At 44.2% G+C, this 22,527-nt stretch overlaps 1 protein-coding gene across 1 annotated transcript in view; it reads left to right on the top strand.

The window, feature by feature from the left end:
- Positions 1-22,527, top strand: part of ADAMTS6 (ADAM metallopeptidase with thrombospondin type 1 motif 6) — a 2,426,739-nt gene that overhangs the window by 1,531,290 nt on the left and 872,922 nt on the right. Inside the window, exon 12 of the mRNA XM_069627350.1 lies at positions 11,891-11,998. Coding sequence (XP_069483451.1) covers positions 11,891-11,998 — 108 coding nt within the window. The remainder of the gene's footprint in view (positions 1-11,890; positions 11,999-22,527) is intronic.

Here is a 22,527-nt window from a genome sequence, read left to right as displayed (position 1 = left end):
TTTACCTGTCGCCAGCCGCTACAACCCTGGGTGCACATTTTACCTGCTGCCAGCCGCTACATCACTGGGCGCGCATCTTGCCTGCTGCCAGCCTCTAAGGTCTTTCAAGTCTTCTTTCTCACTGGCATTCCTTCAAAGTCAAAGTCGGAGTCTTCATCCTGCAACCGCAAATCTTCATCGAGAATCCAGACGCCATTCTTCATAGTCGGCCTGCACCTATGAGGAAATAAGAACACAACAGGTTAGAACTCATATGCATATCGAACGCAAGGCCACATCATACAAAAGACTAGAGTTCCCTTGTAAAGACCAACTTACCTGTCACTGTTGAAACTCCATCAACCTCTAAGGTCTTCCGGGCTCTCTTCGGTCCCGATTTACTTCTCCGTACCCATGGAAATGGAATGAGACATTGCAAGAATAATTATTAGACGAAATACAGACTGTCTAATCAAACAATAGTTATAACAAAAAACTTACCTTCTAAGTGGATTGGTCGCGGCTGGTCTGGATCAACACTCCCATGGACCAGTGAAGCAACTTGGGCTGTTCTTCGCGCCCCTGCTAGGATAAGCAGGACGGATAGCTCAATATTGCAAAACTACAGGTGTGCTTATATGGGAAAGAGCTTGCACACCATATTTTGGCACGAAAGGGCTGGGGGAAGTCACGATATCCCCACTCCATTTTCATTGCCTCTCCTCTTCACTCAGGGGCAACATCCATCTCCCGAGCTGCAGGTCCAATCACTGTCTGGAGGGGAATGCGATTCTGAGGAGTCAAGTCAAGGGAGGGCTCCAACCATGCCCCAACGCCCCTGCAGAGATTAGGTGAGCGTAACATTTGTCTTTTTGGATCTTTCACAAAACCCTTGCTCTGCTTCCTTGTCTTTTTTTTCCTATGTATCTGAGTCCATTCACCTTCTGACTCAGAACTGTTATCGGTACTCCCTTCCCTGTCTTCTAGGTGCTCCCTGTCTCTATGAGACTGGAAATTTTTCCCAGAACGACAGGGTCTGGACTCCTCTCGCCTGGACCAAACTGAACCCTCACGGTCACTCTCCCTGGATTTCTTTTCTGGCCCAGGATGGAATCAGTTTCCTCATCCCTCCTACCAGGGAATCCCCACCCATTCCCTGAATATACAGAGGTTTTTAGAATGCCCATCCTAGTCTGAGGGTCTGGTTTTTCTCCTTCCGCAAAGCAGGCAAGGTGGTCTCTTTGAAGTCGCAGCTTCAGCCAATCTAACTCCCTAACTTTCTCCTCATAAGAGTTTTCATGGTCAGAAGTACTTATCACATTATTCCTTACTTCCCAGGACACACTGGTCTGACCACTTTCCCTTCTGTGTGGTAGAGATGAATACTCATCAATATCAGACAGGGTCTGGCCTTCTTGCTCAGTTGACCTAGGCCTGGGCCTTGGACTAGGCCATGAGGCCCCTGCTGGGAGGCAAGGGAGGCGCTCACCTTGATCAGTGGGCCTTCTCCCACATCCTGATTGGTCAGGGTGCCTCAGGTCCTGTCTATAATTTTCGATTTCCTTGTTGAGACACCTGTGTCTCTTTATTTATTTGCTGTTGGTAGTCAGAGAGCTGGCTTTTTAATTCTTCTTGATCAGTTGGACTAGGCCTGGGTAAGTCTAACTGCCTCCTGTTGCCCTGTTCTGGATAAGTGGCATGCATTAGGTCAGTTCCCATTTGTGCATGAGAGGTTTTAAATGAATGGCATGAGGCCCCTGCTGGGAGGGCCGTTCCCCTTGATCAGTGGGCCTTGTCCCACATCCTGATTGGTCAGGGTGCCTCGGGTCCTGTCCATAATTTTCGATTTCCTTGTTGAGACACATGTCTCTTTATTTGCTGTTGGTAGTCAGAGAGCTGGCCTTTTAATTCTGACACTAAGGCCTGATTAATCTCATGCAAACTGCTCTGAGCTACCAATCAATCCTTTGTTTGCTGCACCTCCTGCTGAAGTGATTCATTCTCCCTCTGTGAGCCTTGTAAGCTGTGTGCATATTAAAGGAGCTGTTCCTTCAGGAGACTAATCTATTTCTCTTGTCCATCCCTACATGTTGCTGCCTCTAATAGTTCAGGTTCTATTTGCTGGATTCGCTCTACAATATTGTTCCTTTCTTTTCTAATTCTGTTTACCTCCATTTCCAACTGATTTATCCTCTGTAATAGGATGCTGTTATCCTGATTCAAGAGGTCTTTCTCCTGAATCAGCTGCGTCCTCTGTTGTTTCCGAATACTTACCTGCTGATGTATCTGATCAAAGTCATTTTGGAAATCAACCCCTTTGATAATTAACTGCCTGTTTTAATTTTTCAACTGCTTTATTTGTAATTGAAAGGCCATATTGTCATCCAAAATGACTCTATTATGAGCAGTCTGGTCATTTAGCTTGTGTTGCAGTGTGCTCAGATTTTCTACACTCTTTACGTGCATTATTTAGTGCACAGAATTGTGTTTCACGCTGCACTCTCTTGTTGCAGTGTTTCCAGCTTATCTTTGAGTTGTTGAACACAATCCTGGGCCTGTGACAGGTCTCCAGCCTGATACATCCTACTACCCTCACTATTTTGCCAACCCTCTTCTACTAAAAACAAATGAAAATATAACTGAGCAGTTATCTGAGCCATTTGTATCTGTTCATCATGATCAGTTGTGGTCATATAAAATGCTTTAAGTGCTTTGTGCAATATTCCGGCTTCAAGCTAAATATCATTGCTTACTGAGGTAACCTCCTGCACAATTCTGGTTTGCCAGTTTCCTGCATTGTCCTCAACCCATTCTCCTCTGAGAAATAATGTAGTTAAGGGATGCTCCCTGGCTTCTCCAATTTGTACAGTTGTCATTTTCACCATTGGGTTTTTGCCCTTTAATAAAACTTTCTTTATGCAGGGGCAAAATCACCCTTTTCCTGCTTGATTTCCTCACTCAAATAAATTCTTACACACTCTTAATTTTTTACTTATAGACCTCCGTGGAACTCAGGAGTCAAGTCCTAGCTGCACTTCAACAAAACAAAGATGACTTTCCCTCCACCTTAATGCAATTGCATCAAAATGAATAGACTGTCACAATGTATTTGTCTTGGGTAAGGAATAGGCAGCTAAATCCCGGTTTGAGCCCTCAATTTGTAACAGTTTATTGAGAAGCCAACCTCAACACTGGGATTTCCTTCCCTCCACGCTCAAGTGGTTATGCAACAAAATGTTTAACAGATTCTTGTTTAGCCCTATCTGAGACACATATCATGCCCCTTGGATCCCTCTCCCATAAGCTAACAATGAGCCAAGAACCAGGGCGGTGTACGGGAAATATATTGATATTTATTTAAATTAAAATTAATAGAAATTAGCATGAAAATGTCAACCACCACTTTAAAAATGGCCCACCACAATCACCTTCACTCAGCATAAATACATCACAAAAGTGAAATTAAAAAGAACACAATCATAATATTTCACTTTCTGCAAATTTCAATTCACAAAATAATTACACTGATCAATCACAAAGGCAATTATCGCGTAATGTTGTGTGATTTTGATTTTCCTGCAGGTTTAAAAGGTTAACAGTAGGATTCCAAGATTGGTAAAAATACATATGGCAATTATGATTTCACCCACACTTTTGGTTTAAAATAAACACAGAGTGATTTAGCGTTTGCTTTTCAGACCCGCACACCTGTTACTTTGGTCGATGTTGGGAAGTCAGACAGAAAAATGTGAATGATTTGGGGAATTTTGGAATTGAGACCCTACTTACTGAAAGGCCTGTGTTGTGGAAGTTGGATAAAAAGATTGGACTGATCTAAGAACAAAGACACCCCTCTTCCTTAAAGAAGTTGGGGTCATCAGGACAACAAGGATTCCCCAATTAATGTATAGGCTATAGTTTTCAGCACACACTTGGAAGTGAGCTTTGTTAATTACGAATTTTAACAAAATTCACCCTGTAGTGTTCTGCCAAATGGGGAATTAATTAAGTTAGTATTTTTGGTTAAATAGGCTATGGAACTCCCTCCAGCTTGAAAGAAAGCGCTTAACTTTCAGGAAAAAGTTCAAAACCTACCTCTTCAACCAAGTTTATCCTGAAGGACTACCTTTTCCATGAGCACCCACCTGAAGCCTGTACAAATGTCATTTATGTAAGAGCACTTACTGGCAGACTTTGCTGTACCGTGCCAGATGTTTTCATCTGTTCGCCGCACTCCGAGCATAGCACTTCCCACTCTGCAATACTTGTGAAGGATCAGATATATGTCCAAATATATGTCCCCCTTGTCCATTGTCTCCTTCCTCCCCCATCTGTCTGGAAGCACCACAAAGTAACGAGTTTGCGTTTGGTGCTATATAAATCCACATACCAATAAATAGTTGATTATTTGAATATTGGCGTTAGAGGGAGCATTGCATTCGATTTGCATCATTGCTGAAATAGATTTATCATCATCTTAGTGAAAGGTGAGGATGTATACCTTTTGCGGGTTTGTAAAGACCCTCTACCGAATGCCTACATGCATAAAACCAACATTGTACTTTTCTAACTTTGCCCAAAAGGATAGTAACAGTGTTGCTTTTACTAGTCCTGGCATGAACATTGATTGTTATTGGCTTGTATTTATTTGTTGAAAGGGGAATAATGCTTTGACGAGTACCATTGCACAAAAGGTAATTTTGGTGGACAGAGCAGCTCCAGAATTTACATGCTTTACAAGACATGACATGCTTCAATCTTTATTTCATAAACTTCATGGTAATGTGGAATGAACTGGCAGCATCAAGAAGAGACATCATAAGCAGGCATAATATGTACAAATGACATTTCACATTTACATTATTTGTGCACATATGTAGGTGGGGAGGCCTGGGGGAAGGTGATGCCATTGTGTTAACATGCTCTCCTTCCAGTATGGGCAGTGATTCTTGTGGGCATTCAATAGTCCTTCCACTATCAAAATGTTCTTGGTTTTTAAGGGTAGGAAATACCAGTGGTGGGGAACTATGAGATTAAAAGAGCAAAAGAAGCGCACAGTACATAGGCGATGAGGCCGGTAAGGTTCAGGAGGTTTTGGGGTCTGAGAGCACAAAGGTGGGCATATAGCAGGAGGCACAGTCAGCCAAGTATAAGGGGAGGACATGCATGGATGGACTTAAAAATCAGAAGAAGAAAGCAGAATTCCCTGTGGTGGCGGGAGCAGTAATGTAGCCTGCTGGGAAATGGAATGGAAGTCACATTTTTGTTGAGTGAAAGGTAACGTGAGTGGGGAAGATGTTCAGGATGTTCAGAAGGTTAAGACTAGCAGCTGTAGCAGTAGAGGTTGCTACCTGTTGAAGTTAAAGATTGCTATTAGAGAGAACCTATGATCCAGAGCTTTGGGATGGGGAATGAGGGATGGAGAGTGGTCAGGGGAAATGGTGATTTTGAGAGGGAAGAAGAGGTGAGACGTTCGTTATTGGGAGAAAGATCACTTCTGTTTTAAAGGAATTTGATATCATGCAATTTAGTGCTATAAAATGATGCATGGCAGAGGGTGAGTTATAGATGGGACAGAATAGTTTTGGTTTTAAGGAGGGGGAAGAAAGAGAATATGTGAATGACATTAGCAAAAAGGATACCCGAATCTAAAAAAAAAAAGGAGTTGTAGAGCCTGAAGTGGGACAAGAACAGATGCTTGGTGGACATCTATTGGGAGGGGAATAGCAGCAGAGGTGTTAATGTTCCAAAAGATGTAGAAAGAGAGACTGACCAGGAAGGAGATGATTCAAGCAAGGACTCTCATCTATAAATCCTTCGACCGGAGCTCAGATAATAAGAGGAATCAGTACAGAAGCAAGGTGTCAGTGGTAAGTAGTAGTGTGGAAGGTGAATACTTAGGTCAGGGCTGTTTCCATGAAACGTCTACTGTGCAAACTGTATTGGAGGTGGTCAATGAGTTTGTTGTCCTCCAAATGTTGATGTGGTGGGCTTATGAATTGTAAAAGATGAGGGAAACGGGTTGATAGATGGCTTGCTTGGGTCAATAGTGGGCTCTTTCAAGATGGGTATGATGGTTGCCACCTTAGAGCAGGCTGGGAAGACACCAAAGGAAATAACAGGGTCGTTGGAGTCACCATTTCCTTGATTGTATGGAAGGCAAAGGATTCAGCAGTTGCACAGTTAGCACTCCGTTGCTTCCCAAAGCTAGGTCACGCTCACTAAGTACCCTAATAATAGTAATAGAAATCACAGGAGGGGCTGCCAACTGGAGGGTTTGTGTCCGTTCAACCTGGAGGGTGTGATGGGAGTTTGAAAGTGAGAAGAGGGTGTGGAAAGGGGTAGTGGGGTACATGAGGGAGAGAAGGGGGGGCAGTCAGAGTGATTTCTATTTTAGAAGACCAGTAGGTGGCACATGTTGGCTCCATGTGATCATGGTGATTTCTTTTGTCTGGACATTTGCAACCTGGCCTATTTTGGTTATCCTCCAAAAGTGCTATTTTATTTTTTTCAGGTGGTCCCCTTTACTCCTCTAGGGCATTAAGATTCCCCTCTCCTTTTATGTTTTTATCCTTAAACTACTTCTTTCCTGAAATCAAAACATGTTGAGTAAACCTTTGAGGGTTGACATTCTTTGAGGTCAGATTCTAGGCTGGACTATGTCACTAGTTACTGCATGCACTGTACACTTGCAGTAACACTACCTTTTGTATTGCAAGTAGGCTGTGGGGGTATCAGAATTTCTCAAATTGTGCCAGGTCTAGTTGTGCCAGATCAGATCACGCCAGTCCAACAATCTGCATTGAGATGGGGCTATAATGGCATACACCATTTTACCTATCCGCTCTACTCATGCTTAGACCATTATGCACACACATATAATAGGAGATGTCTCTACATTCATGCATTAACACATGGACACTGAATAAATCACATATGCATGTACTTCTCATAATATTTGCACAGACCCTTTAAAGACCTTTTGTAATTATCCTGTACGAACCCAACCACTGGATACAGAAATAGGTGGGCTGTTTCACAGAGATATTTCCTCAACCCTCTGAAGGAGAGTACTAAATAGTTTACATAATATTGGGATACGTGTTTTGATGTTAGCTTTTATGTGTTACTAGTAAAACAATTGTGTGGATTGTATCCATAAAGAATAAGCTTAATGACTTGTCTAGTTGATTCACTTTTTATAAAAAGGCTTAATTGTATTTTTATTTTCTTAACCACCATTTTCGCACTGGTCTTTATATTGATATTTGGTGAATACCTATATACTGCAATTTGTAAATAATTCCATTTACACTTTTTAATTGTTAGCTGTTGTGTGATTATTCTGGTTGGTTTATGTATCTCCACTTAGCGCCCTCACCAACACCCTATTTGAGTATCTCCACTGAACCCCCACACACCACACAACTAGTCGAGTTTAAGGGTTGAGTGTTATTATCAGTGAACACGTGCCCTTATTGGAACAAGGAAAGACTTCTGTGGCAGTTTATTTGTAGGCCTCTCATAGAACAATATATCAAAGCTCCAGACTGTGTTTAATAACGTGGTGAGGACTGTTACCCGGCTCGATTGCAAGGCGCCTGTGACTGATACTAGGCGGACTTTACACCCTTTGCCAGTTAAAGAACATCATAAAATCAGGCTGATTAGTATTGTTCACAAGTGCCTTTTTGGCAACTGTCCTGCTTATCTTAAACAGAGACTTAATTTGAAACACCACCTCGGGCATTACGATCGAGTCAGAGTAACTTGTTATTCACGCCTGAGTTAAGCTTGAGAGAGCTCCAAGCATGCTTTTAATTTTCTGCCTCTCCCATCTTTGGAATTATCTGCCTGTCAATATGTAATTAGAGCCTGCTCTTGCTCTTTTTAAGACATCTCTTAAAACCTTTTATTTTACGTAATTTTAGGAATACTGTTTTAACTGCTGACTTCTTATTTGATGAATTTTATGGTTTTCACTGGTCCTGCCGCAATTTATCTTGATTGTGTGATACTGATTGTGTTATGCTTTTTTTGCTGCCTCCTATTTGTTGTTTTTATGATTTTACTGGCTCTGCCGCCTTTTAGCTTCATTGTGTGATTTTATGGTTAACCCTTTTTGTGTTTTGTTTTGATATACTATTTGGGAGCCTTTTTTGCTACTGTTATTGTGTTACTTTCTTAGCCCGATGTATCTTGTGTTGTGGCTTGTTGTACCTTTGTTATCATGCCTGTTTGTCTCTAGGACTAAGACGCTACCAAACTACTAAAGGTATTTCAGGGAGAGGGTTGAGGTGCCTCTGTGCCGAAACTATTGGATTAGGCTGTAGTGGGAGTTCAACTAAAGCGTGCTAAGGTACTCTCTTGTTCCTGCTCGCCCTTCCAGTTACTCACAGCTAAATTCTAATCCTGGCTTTCTCATTTGACCAATATTGTGTGACCGTGCAGCCTTTTCCGTCGCATTTAGCTCCCAAAATCAGGATACTTTAGAAACTGGCTGAAAACAAGCTATGATCAGGGTAGGAATTGGCCTGCAGCAAGACGGAGCTGCGCTTTGCCAAGAATTGTCTTGCCGGAGCACCCTTCCGTGGAGACATGAGGCCCAAACGCCCCCAAATTGAGTAAGCTCTCTTCCCCCTTATGTCTTAAGTCTCCTGACCGCCGAGATTTACTTTTGAAATCTCAAGGCGTGTGGCAATATAAAACTTATTCACAAGCTGCAGCTGACATTTGTCCTTTGCTCAACCTGGCATCTCAAGCCTAAAAAGTAAAACATCCCAAAGCTATATATATATGTACTTTGCACACATTTTACTGTTATGGTGAGTTTTCTGATAGATGCAATGAGCACCATATCTAGTTTTCATGGAATGCTCAGATGGAATGCATGCTTGTATTACTGTCACAAACATGTTTGATAAATTGGCTGTCATTCCTATGGTCCCAAAATGCACTTTGTATGCAAAGCAGCCAGCATCCAATATGGAGGGCACCTGTATTATTCACCACCTAGCTCTCGGCCTTAGTCCCGGCCACACCACTCTGGCAATCCGTGCCCCCTTACCCTCACCAGGGAAAATAATGCGCTTATTGAGGCATCGTAATTGCAGCACTCGGGGCTTCCCAATAACAAAAAACGTCCAACTTGCAGGTGGGTGCGCTGCCCCCTAACAATGATCAAAGCAGGACTGACGCACCTATTCGGGTCTGTAAGAAGCAACTCAGCTGGAAGGCAGATAGATGTTTCTAAAGTTTCTGGATTAAAAAAGAAAACGCTGAGAACAAATAAAGAGAGTGTCCGGGAAGACGTGTGGCTACGGGACTGGTCTGAATCGTAGAATTACCCTCCTCTACTCTCCCAGGGCTCACAGTATTCGGTTTATTTCTCAGCTTTAAAAAAAGAATTAGAAAATGCACCATAGAAACCTGATTTTCAACAAACTCTCGAAATAATGTTTGTTTGGTTTTTTAAATCCTGCATATTGCATAGCTAATGCTGGGCGGTGGCATCAGGACCACTGCATTCTAATCCAGGCTTGCCCACTTGAACAAGTAGTGTGATCTTTGGGGCATCACGTTATTCGCCAAGGCCTCGTTTGCATTTTCTGCTACAAGTGGGGACGCTTGAAGGCAGGGTTATCCCAATTTTAAGTGCTGGTGATCACCAGGCTAAGTGAACAGGCACGGTGTTCTGATATGGCTGCTCAGTGGATCCTGTCCTTCCTTGGCCCCACAAGCACCAGAGTTGCCATACAGAATACCAGTTTGATACCCACACTCACTATATGCGGTGTCCCAGGGGTCATGTATTGCCCCTCTATTATTTAATGTCAACATCACATCACTGCTTACTCTACTGGATGGCCTTGATGTTCAACTGGCGAATTATGCAGATGATACACAAATTATCTTTGAGTAAACCGGCTGCTATAGCACAGATTCTGATACCATTAATCACATATACAATGTTATTCAAGACTGGATGATAACAAACTCTCTTGCACTCAATCCTGAAAAGACAGAACTCCTGATCCTAGCATCAAGGCAGAGATTACAAAAACTGCCTCAGGAATATAAGATCTTTACTATAGCTGGTAATCAAATTCAGGTATCCCGTATAGGTAAAAACATTGGGCGTTGTACTGGATGCAGAATTCTCCATGAAACCCCATGTTGCCACTGTCCGTGCCTCTTGTGGATATGTCTCCAAACTACTGAACCATATTCGCCCATATATCTCCTGAAAAAATAGATCTCTCCTAGCCACTGCTCTAATCAATTCACGCTGTGATTATAGCAATAATATGTTGGTGGGGACTTCTAAGGCGAATCTTCAGTCCCTGCAGGTTGCCCAGAACGGAGCTATTAGAGCTGTTTATGGGCTATCTCACAGGGAACACGCTACAGATGCAAGACACAGTTTGCACTGGCTCCCTGTTAAACAACGTGTCACGTAAGGCTTCTGTCCCTGACTTATGAATGTGTTCACAATGAAGCTCCTCAATATCTCATGAACCGCCTTACCAACCTCCCAGTGGGTTGTAACCTGCGGTCCTATGACCCACTAAAACGTACTCAACCTAGGTATAACTTAAAAATCTTTAGCTGTTACACCTTTGACGCGCAGGTTCCCTTGTACTGGAATAAACTTCCATCTGAACTCAGGCATTCTTAGTCCTGCCTGGAATTCAAGAAAAGTCTCAAAACTTATTTGTTCAACTTTGCCCCAGATTAAACTCCTGTCTTTGTTTTCTGTGCGCTTTGAGGCCCACAGGCGAGTAGCGCTATATAAGAATTACAAATTAATTTTAAAAAAATTCGCGATACATGTATTTGCATGTTACTTCGGGAGCGTTCCCACGTTTTTGCAAAGACTGCTCTATGGGCTGGGATTAAAACTCCTAAATGTGTGTGCTTTGAGTAGTGTGGGGAGGTGAGCATGCAGCACCCCAGCACATGAACCGATAGATGAGTGGATGGACGGTAGCAGTGACAATCATGCTTCTTAGCAATCTTTCTTCTGAAGCCCTAGAGGGGGCAACTGGAGTAAATTGACGTTCACAGTAAAAGATTCACGCGACATGCTCGATCGAACAGAAATTGTGGGCATTCTTTTGTTCCCATGAACCTTTTTGCTTTTATGCAAATGGGAAGGATTGGGTTCTATGAAGTGATACTGCGTTATGTAACCTGGCCTATTGCCATGCTCCTCGGCCGTGCACCCTTTGCTCTACAGCCCTCTGCCCCTAAGAGGGAGAGTGCTCACCCCCCAGTAGGGGCAATGGTTCAGATTGCATGGCTGTAGCATATAGATGTAGTCACTTGCAGCACAGTTTTCATATGTGCTTTGTGGAGCTGGATAGTTGGCTCGCTAGCGCCCTCTCTGTGTGCAGTCCCACAACTTTGTAATGGCACATTTTAATACTTCCTTCTTGGATCACAATGGGAGTAATGTGCACTAACAGGGCTGTTATATGTTGCATACGTCTTGTGCATGATACATGTGTAATGTTAACAATATTTTTCACATATGCTGTTATCCTGCTTTTGTACTGTGCCAAATTGCCACCGTAATAGTTTCAAGTGCTCAAATTCGTTTTAAATTGCATTTTCCATAAATATTTAATATGTTTTATGCATATGTGTTTTTTACTGTGAAATGTATTCACTGCCACTGTATGTCATCCTGAAAAAAATGGGTTACATTTTTTTTATAACCAATTGTATTGCCATGCCCCCTCCACCCCAGCCCCTTACTTGCAAGTAACTTGCTGGGTCCTCACTCCGCAGACCATCCTTGCTGCATTTTTGTCCCAACATTGCATTGTTTCTTTTCTGGTGCGGCAGAGGTAAACCCCGTTCCAAACTGTCCTTCTGATCAACTTGCTTTTTCTGCCTTCTTTCCTAGGAAGTGTGTAGAGAGCTCTGGTGTCTCAGCAAAAGTAACCGCTGCGTAACCAACAGCATTCCTGCCGCCGAAGGGACACTGTGCCAGACGGGGAGCATTGAAAAGGGGGCAAGTTCCATTTCTCATTCTTGTAAAAATAATTCCCTGACTAGACTGAAAAATAACAACGAATAACTGGGAGCCTATCTCTGGTCCACCATTGTGCAATGACGGATGTGGACAGCTATGTGCGGCGTGTCCGCTGCTTTGTTGAGAAATTGTGTACATGCGCACCACCACATAAGAAAGTCTGCCCGTCTGTTCGCCTTGGAAGGATTTGTGATGGTAGTATTGTTTTTACTGGCAGCTTGCTGCAGACAGAAACCATAGAGGAGTATGTGTTGTGATGCAGTTGATGAGCAGGGACATCTGGCTAGGGGCCTAGATTATGAGATGAGACACATTTTAGAAATGGCATGTGAATATGTTTATTCTTAACTGAAAAAAGCTTTTTGACAGTAATATGCCACTGACATGCACAAGGGTTAATTGCAAACTTGCTATAGTTGTTCGCTTCTAATACTGAACCAATGTTTTATACCTAGAAAGGTCTTTGCCCCATCCCACCTCACACTAGTCAGCTGAAATCATCCTTCAGAATTCACCGGTTTCTTTCCAGTCCTTTCTCTTCCGTTGCTATTATCAGACTTCGGTCCTGTGGCGATGTCAGATCAGGGGAATGCAGTGTATCAATTGCCCACTCCCTTACAGTTTATTTCATTCGCTGCACCAATCTTGTAATACTGAATGTGACTATTGCACTTCTTATACAACAAATGCCTTTCACAGGGCGAGGAGAGATGGTACTGTAAGAATCTAATTTTCACAGTCCTAGCTATAGTGGCATTTTGTTGCCTACACTTGCTCTTCCCCTTCCACATAGGTTTAACATGTGATGCTGGTGGAATAGCATACCCAACAGCCGGGGATATCCTATTGGCCTCTGCTAATGGCTGTCGACAAGTCTTGTCTTTTGCCACCGTTCCTGCGGTGCTGTGTGGTCACCCATTATAATGCACGATTTCCTTACTAGGACCGTTGCTACTTCAATGATACTGCATTCTGCTTATCTAGATTAAACAAGCCACTCATTCTGTGACTCTTCTGATTGTATGTTTAGGTTGTTTTGTATGTGTCTACTTCCCTACATGTCCACCTAATAAGGGTAAAACGGAGATGATCCAGAGCAGTTCAAAGAATAGTCTTGTAGACTGGTTCCCCTTACTCAGTCTCTGTTTGCAGACCTGGCCCTGAAGCCTCATATCTCAGACTGGATTTACGCTAACAATGGCTGCTATCACCTGTTATGATAACCGACTACCGCCATGGTCTCAGGGCTAATTTCAACAAAGATTACACTTGCAAACTGATGTTTAAGTAAATAGAATGAGAGCTTTCGGCAGCTGTCAAAGTTTATTAATCCCTGCTGACGGCTTTATTCAGGCCTTCTGACCCAGTGCCATGTCGATGCTATTTCTCTAGACTGAGTTTGGAAATGTTGTCAAACAGTGCTTCATGAATGCATTGGCAGAGCCATTCTCCAAATGAAAAACAAAAAATGTATTTCGTAATACCTCACAATCCTTCTTTGGTAGATAAATGAAGACATACACAAACTATGGGCCTGATTCACAGAGCATTTCCCTATGGTTTTGAGTCAATATAAAATGCTTCTGTGAATCAGGACCTATGTTTATATTTCATTAATTAAAAATGGCTGTTGTATTAGACTTATGTAACCAGAAAGGGCCTCTGGGAGGGGAAAAGAGGAGATCTGTTCATAAAGTACCATGCAGTCTTTCATACTACCCTACCTATTAACATAGATCCATGCAACTCTATGGTGGTACATTTGTCTGACATACATTAATTAATTTCATGTTTTTGTTACGCACTAAACATGTCCTCATTTGGCCAGTAGAAAGTGTGATTATAAGCCTGCAAGTTTGGATCTTCTCTGACTCAAAAATTAATTGGAACCATTGAGTTGGAAAATATGTTATTGGTTATAGTAGAATATTAGATTGGATGAAGGGCCCTGTCCTCTTAGTGGATGAGAGGAGTGTATTTCCCGTTCCGTAGGTTTCAGTGGTGCACAGTTTGACTGAAGATTAATGCTTAAGGCGCTTTTCTAAAACATTTATAGTTTGGTTGTCCCAGTAGTGGTTGAGGAAGATTTTTACAGAGTTGTGTCCTTGGGATTTTAAAGTCCTGCTACCATGCTTCCTCTGCCTAACCCTAAACTGGTAAATCAGAGTGGTATAGCTAGATCCTAGGCTCCCGAGGGGGCGATATTCAGCAGCCACTGATTTAGTTTATCTGAGGCGATCTTTCAAGATGGGTTCCAAAGAGTCAGGTTTCCTTAGATTGGCTGCTTTATTTTCTATCTTCTGTTGTTTAATTCTGTTGTTTAGGTACTCCTACATAGTTGATGTTACAATGATTCAGTCAAGGGAGGACAAGGACACTTATGAGTTCCAGATGAAGGTTTGATTGGAGTATGGGAAGAGTCTTTCTGAGTGTAGTTTTTGGCAGGTAGTTTTTGTCACAGCAGCGTTCTCCTGATGGAAATAAATCAAGGTCAAAGAGAATTACTAGGTTCCTTATCTTTTCTGTTGACAATTAGGGATCTTTACGCTGAGGCAATAAGAAAGGCATTCGGCCATTGGGTTTCCCCCAACCAGAGGCACTTCTCTTTTGGTCCCATTGAGTAGAAGATCAGTGTGGATCAAGTACAGCGGTTTTCACAATGTTCAAAAACGTTCCTGTGATTTAAACTATTAAGTAATACATTTATCTCAATGAATATTATTGGTAAGACTGCTTTCTGTTAAACATTTCAATTTATTTCAATTATGCCAGTGTTCTTCAAAACATATATGCCTTTTTTAACATTTATCTTAGCAAGAAACATTGTAAAGAGATATAGCTGCTTCAGTGGTTTTAGTCAATTTCATCTCAAAGAATGCTACCGCTTGTGAGATACTACCTCGAGTCTAGAGACAGGTGATTAAACCAATGCATTTACAGTTTATGCTGCATTCACTTGTAGATTGTGCTTCTGTTTGCACTTCCAATCCAGACTATGGTAGTAAAAGAATAGTCAATAATTATTTCGGCAGATTCAAAATGGCCTGGTTCCGGAGTGTAGAAATATTAATTTGCTTGCAACAGTAATTCCGTACAATTAGTCAATAACCTTCTACACCGTCATGTATGGTGCCAGCCGCCCCTCCACTACGCCGCTTCATGTGATGCCTCACATGACACTCACCTGAATGGGGATAGTGCTGGCCTACTTCACCTGCTCCTGGACTCCTGACAACCTTGGTCCTCCACACTGAAGGCTGCTGCCTGAGGTGCCTTTCTTACAGCTGAGTAGCTTGTCTGCTAGTGGACCTCACTTGGTCCCTTCATCACCTGCGTGAATGGTTCTCACTGCCCCTTCACCATGCCACTTCACCTTACACTTCACTTGACAGCCCCCCCTTTATTTGCCCCAGTTCTTGGGCGTTTGAGCCCTGGGTGTCCCATTCAAAGGGCAACCCGTTTAATGGCACTACTACTCCTGCTTGCCCCAACTTGCGTTGGTTGCCTTCGGCTCCACCGTTCCATTGTCGCTTACACTCCTACTACTGCTCTCATTTTCGATTCTGTTCTTGAAGCCTGGGCATGGGCTCCTTGCATTTATTTTTAAACTTTCTTTATTAAAGCACTTGGTATCACATTTTACATGAACAGTGTAGAATTCACATAATAGCACACAGTAGCAATAAAAGTATGGCTGATTACGGGCAATGGATCATGATGGGACAATGATATCGATCAACATGGAAACGGAGGTATTGGCGTCATGGGTAGGCAGGCATATAGTCCAAAGAATGTATCAGGGGGACAAGGTACAGGCATATAGCAGTTACTTTAAGGGATTTCATGAGCGTGCAGCAGGAAGGAGCGAAAGGGCTGCCATACATCCTAAAGGTGGCTGTCCACCGGCTGCAAGGACTCCCCCTGATCGTCCCTTTCTTAAGCCCGGGGAACAGCTCATAGCCATTGCCTGGATGTCCAGAGGTTTACGGCTGGGTCCCGCTGTGTCCTCAAACATATGAAACGGGCAATGCATGGGAGTGGCTTAAATTCTACTATCGAGCGTATTAGTCAGCGTAGTACATTACCTCCTCCCACTACCCACCAAGCCTCGTGCAGCCACATATCATGTGGAGGTAGCCAGTATTGTCGTCTCTGCATCTGGGGCATTGGGCTGTGTTTGCCTGTGAGAATAGGCACAGTGAGGATACTGGCTGAAGAGAATGTATGGATCTTACAGAAACTGATGACGAAGTTAAGAATCAAGTAAACTTTTTTTTTTAATTATTATTATTATTTTTCGAAACAATAAACATACATAAACAAAAAAGAATCAGGGAAAAAAGACAATGAGCCTCACAATATGCGTTACTCCATTTGCTTCAGCTATTAAGTTGTCGTAGCTGCCTCAGTACTTCCTTCCCCGATCTTATGGTCCATACCTATCCCCTTGACGGACCCGCTACCAGGTACCACTTTGCTGGGGTACAGTTTATAACGTTCCAGTGTGATTTCCGGGTCACATTGGCACATACCTGTATTTGGTTAATCCATGGGCCACTTGATTGTTCCATTATGTCCCCTCTTTGGTGGCTATCCTGACCATGACCGCTGTGCCCATTGTCATGGCTCATTGTCCAACAAAAAACCTTAACCCCAAACTCCCTCATCCCTCCTTTCCCCCTCCATGCCCCTAACCCCCATGCCTAACCTCCCCTATCCCCAACTTCCCTCAACTCCCTCCCCCAACCCCAAGTGCGGCGCCTTCCCCTTGCTTCCCGTAGCTTCCCTTAACTTCCCCATACTTTTGCGAGTGAGGGAACCGTCCCCCTTCAACCAGTTTCAGCTTTTCCCTCTCTCTCCTCCTGCACTTTCAGCCCTGCCGGTATTTAGGGTGGCTTTAGATCTTGTGTGGATGCCAACTCGTTCAGTAACTGTCCCCAGTCCACCACTAGTGCATTTTCCTCTTCCGGATCCTTATGTTTGTTTAGGTATTCTACTTCGGGCCCCATCGATGTACCTCGTGTAACCACAGTTGCACTGACAGGCCGGCCTTTTTCTTCCATTCTATCGCAATATGCCTCTGCTCGCCTCGTGTGATTTTATTTTGGTTTTTGTACCTCTTTTCTCCCGGCAGGAGTCCCCACAAGTACACCTCGTGGGTGCATTCGTAACTACTCCCCAATATGGCATTCACTTTGCTTACCACCTCTCCCCAATATTTCACTGCCACTGGGCAACTCCAAACCATGTGCCAAAACCCAGCGTGGTCACCTCCGCATTGCGTGCAGACATGCAGTGCCATATGACTGATTACATGTATTCTTTCCGGCATCAGATACACTCCATGTAAGTAGTGGAATTGGGTGAGCTGGAATCGTGCATTCCAAGACGTTTTCCTCACCTGCTCCCACATCCGTGCCCACTGCTCTTCCGTAATAGGTGCTCCCGAGTCCCTTTCCCATTTGCCCTTAATTTCTAGCTCCCCATCCTACCTCGCTGGCTGAAATGCTTTATACACTCTTGACACTCTGCCCCTACCCTGCCCCAATTCCAGTAATGTCTACATCACTGGATGCTCCTCTGGTTCCTCCGGGATGCCGTCCCATAATGCTGCTATACGTTTTACCATCTTGGTGTATGTGAGAAAGTGACCCTTTGCTACTTGATACGTTTGTCTCCATCCCTCAAATGTCTGCAGTTTACCACCTTTGAAGAGATCCCCCAATGTGGTGCATTGTCAGTCTATCAACACTTTGCAGTGCATTCTAATGGTAGCGTCGAACCCAATTGGATGTCCCTTACTACATAGATGTTTTGCCCGCATTTTCTTCAATAGCTTTGTCCACACCGCTCAAACCGTTTTAAAGACCTCTGTGTCCCCCCTACTTCCTATGGACCCTCACAGTAGCTCTACTTCCTGCCTCTCTGACTGTCTCTCCCCCTAACAGTCCTGCCAGCTCCCCTTATGGCCCAGTTTGCCATTGTGCTATCGCTTGCAATTGTGCCGCCATGAAGTACAGTTCAAAATGTGGCATATTGAGTCCCCCTTCCTCTCTCTTGCAGCACAATGTTCGCATGGCCACTCTGGTACGCCACGTATGCCACAGTAGTTCCCCCAGCATCCTGTCCAACATCTTGAAAAATATCTTCTTCACTAAATATGGGATATTTGTGAAGTAATACAAAAGACGCGGGAGGACCACCATTTTGCAGAGTGCGATTCTCCCCATTAGGGATAATGGTAGTTTCTTCCAAAATGTAACCGCATCCCCTATCCGTGAGAATGCCCTTCCGGTATTGTGCACGAATGTCTCCTCCACCTCATTTGGTCACTAAATTTGAATCCCCAGGTATTTGAAAGATTCCCACTCCCAACGAAGCTCCCGGCACGAAATCCCTAACCCCCTCCAGTCCCTTAGGCCAGCTAATGGGAATACCAATGATTTTTCTTTATTTACCTGAAACCTCGACAGTTTATGTAAATTACCCAGCACCTCCAGGATCACTGGAATATTTTCCAGCGTATTGTCTACATAGAGTAGCACATCATCTGCATAAAGCGAGGTGCTGTGTGTCACCCCTCTACCCAGATACCCGTTTCTATAATGTTGGAACGAAAATATCTCACCAATGGTTCCAGCGCTAGGGCCAATATGATGGGGGAAACCGGGCATCCCTGACACGTTCCTAGTTCTAGACACCATCCTTGTGAGACCCATCCCCCTGTTTTAACCCTAGCCGTGGGGGCGTTGTATAGCAGTCGCAACCACCTCAGCATCTCTTCGCCCAGACAACAAGCCTCTAGCACCTTAAATAGCCATGGCCATTCCAATGAATCAAAAGCTTTGACCGCGTCTACTGCCACCAGAACCAGTTCCCTCTGTGAGTGCTTGACCAAGTCCATGACGTGATGCACTCTGCGTAGGTTCATGCCAGTGTCCCGGCCCGCTTACGAATCCGCATTGGTCTGGCGGAATGAAACCAGGGGGCACTCTCGCCAGCCTAGTCGCTAATACCTTTCTCAAAATGTTTGTGCCTACGTTTAATAAAGAAATGGGCCTGTAAGAGGCGCACTGTTGCATCCCCCCTCTTTTTTAAACAAAACCGTAATTACTGCTTCTCTCATTGACTCTGGTAGCAATCCCTTCTAGAGTGCGCAACCGTAGACTTGTTTCAATTGAGGGACTAGTATGTCCGCAAATGTCCTATAAAATTGCACCGGGAAGCCATCACTGCCCGGTGGTTTGTTAGTCTGCATTGACTTAATTTCCCCCAATATGTACCCCTCCTCTATGGGCAGATCCAGACTTTCTCTATCTTCTCTATCCAGCCTGGGCATGTGTACCAAATCCGACAAGTCTGAGGCCACTTGATCTGAGAAATACAATTGCTCATAGTATCTCTGGAAGACCCCATTTATCCCCTATTGCGATGACACCAGGCCTCCCTTTAGGTCCTGTATGTGGTGATGCCCCCCTGGGTTTTCCCGTTTTATCAAATATGCTAAAAGCCGCCTGCCTTGTCGCCTTCCCCATGGACTTTTGTTGTGTATAGCCCCTTGTCAAACTGTTCTAGTGAATCTAAGGCTCCGCTATGTGAGCTTAATTTCGAATGGATTGTGTCCTCCCACGTATTCCTCATCTTGTGATAAATCGTTATCTCCAGCTTCGCTGCTTCGGAAAAAATGTTTCTCGGCAGAGGGCGCTGTGCTCGAGGTCGTGGCGTCGATTGTCCCTCGACGTACTCCGTACTCTGTCGACGTCACCGATGGTATAAGTAGCTTGAGCCGCGCCCGTTGCTTCATTTCTGTTTTTTCGATGAAATATATATATAGGAGGAACACCCAGGCGTGTCCCATGACCGATACATTCTTCATGAGAGGAAAGTGCAAGAACACGGAACTGTACTGTGGGGTAGGATGGGAGGGTCGATGAGGAATACGTGGGAGGAACATCCAGTCGAAAGAATGTTACAGTTGGTAAGCAACTTGTTCTTCGAATGATTGTGTCCTCCCACGTATTCCACATCTTGTGATAGGCTCCCATAGCAGTATCAATTTTTTGGAGGTGGGAGTACCATTTCAGTTTTCGTGGACAGAATGCAGAACTGCCTTTGCAAATAAACCCTCGTTAGAAGAGGCAGTGTCCAAACAATAACATTTAACAAAGGTATGTATTGTTTTCCAGGTTGCACCTGCAAAAATGTCTGCTGCCGGGACTCCCCTCTTTAGAGCCGCAGAAGTAGCCATTCCCCTTGTAGAATGGGCACGAAGCCCATCTGGTGGTTCTTTTCTCGCTAGTCTGTAGCATTCAACTATGGCTAATATGATCCAGCGGGAAATGGTCTGTTTTGTGTAACCTACAAACAGTTGGTCATCTTGTCTCAATTTAGCCATCCTAGAGATGTAAAAACTAAGAGCCCTCTTGGGATCTAATCTATGTAATCTCTCCTCTTATTTGCCCAGGTGAGGAGGAGGATAAAACGTAGGAAGTACTATTTTTTGTGACAAATGGGAGTCCGAGACTACTTTTGAAGGTTTAACTTTAAGGACTACCTTATCTTTATAAAAAATAGTATATGGTGGTTTGCATGAGAGAGCCTGAAGTTCGCTAACCCTGCGGGCTGATGATAGGGCCACAAGTAGGACAGTTTTTAGAGTCGAAAGCCTCAATGGACATGAGTGCAGAGGCTCAAAAGGTATGCAAGTCAAGAATTTTAATACTAAATTTAAGTCCCAGGCTGGTACATGAAAAGGTACTGGAGGGTATACATTAGTGAGCCCCTTTAAGAATTGAATTATTAACGGTATTTTGAAATATGAAACCTCTTCCGAGGAGTGCTTGAAAATGGACAGCGCAGCAAGGTATACTTTTATTGTTCCTATCTGGAGCCCCAGATTAGCTAGATGTAGCAGAAAGGAAAGCACCATTGGGGTGCCACACTGAAAAGGGTCCACATCCTTGTCTTTGCACCAGTTACTAAACCTATTCCAGCGACATCGGTACAAAGACTTTGTTGCTGGTCTTCTGGCCGAAAGCAAGATTTCCATTATGTCATCCGGAAGATCCAAATCCTTGTATCTCAACCTCTCAGAAACCATGCATGAAGGTTGAGTGTCTTGACCTCTGGATGGAGAACCTGACCTTCCTCTTGCGAGAGAAGATCCTCTTTTTGCGGAAGACGTATTGGAGGGCAGATGGACATGTCTAGAAGGTCCGGGTACCACTTCCTCCTGGCCCAATCCGGGGCAATTAAGCCCAGGTTTTCCTGAACTTTCTCAACCTCCTGATTACTTGAGGAATCACGAGGACTGGGGGAAAGGCGTACAGCAGTGGAAACTTCCACTCCACTACGAATGCGTCTCCCAGTGCTCCTCTTTGAGGAAATTCCCTTGAGCAGTACTGATCGCACTTCCGGTTGATTGCGGTGGCGAACAGATCCACTTGAGGGGTTCCCCAAAGGGTGAAGATCTCCAGAAGGACTTCCTGAGCCAGCTCCCACTCGTGAGAGACCGTGCTCTGCCTGCTCAGAGCGTCTGCCGCCGTGTTCTTCTCTCCGGCTAGGTGAATTGCCGACAGAGAGATTCCTTCTCGTATTGCCCAGAACCAGAGCTGCATTGCCTCCCTGCACAGTGGCAGTGACCCTACACCTCCTCTCTTGTTGAGATAGTACATGGCCACTGTGTTGTCCGTCATTATCAGAACATTCTTTCCCTGTACAGAGGGCAGAAAGGCCTTCAGAGCTAGCCTGATTGCCCTCAGCTCTAATAGGTAGATGTGTAGTTTGGACTCCGATGGAGACCAACGACCGCTGATTGTCAGATCGTTGGTGTGTGCTCCCCACCCTGTGAGTGAGGCGTCCGTCACTACCGTTATCTCCGGCCATGGTTCCCAAAAAGATTCTCCCTTGAGAATGTTGTTGTTGCAAGCCCATCATAGAAGATCCTGAGCAACTGCGCTCGGGACTTGCAGAAGATCCGACATATTCCCTGAGAACTGGGACCACTGAGTTCTGAGTGCCCATTGAAAGGATCTCATTCTCAACCTGGCCTCTGGTACTAGGAAAATGCAGGATGCCATGAGGCCGAGCAACCTGAGAAAATCGAAGGCCGGTAGATGTTGGGCATTCTGGAATTTTGTTACCATCTGCTGGATGTGGAGAGCTCTCACTTCGGGAGGCGAGGCTTTTCCCGAGGAAGTGTCCAAGACTTCTCCAATAAACTGGAGTTTCTGGGCTGGTATCATGTGGGACTTCTTGAAATTGAGGGAGAAGCCCAGTTTGTGGAGGAAGTGGCAGGTGATTGAAAGATGTTCCTGAGCTTGTTCTGGAGAACTTGCTCTGATCAACCAGTCGTCCAGGTAGGGATATATGTGAATACCTCCTTTCCTGAGACTTGCTGCCACAACCGCCAACAGTTTGGTGAAAACCCTCGGGGCGGAGGTCAACCCGAATGGCAGAACTCGAAACTGATAATGAGAATTGCCAATCGCGAACCTCAGGTACTTTCT

The sequence above is a fragment of the Ambystoma mexicanum genome, chromosome 6p, assembly GCF_040938575.1.
Source record: "Ambystoma mexicanum isolate Mex_15411 chromosome 6p, UKY_AmexF1_1, whole genome shotgun sequence".
NCBI lineage: Eukaryota > Metazoa > Chordata > Amphibia > Caudata > Ambystomatidae > Ambystoma > Ambystoma mexicanum.
Note: the sequence above shows the minus strand (reverse complement) of the source record. Positions and strands in the feature narration are given on the sequence as shown.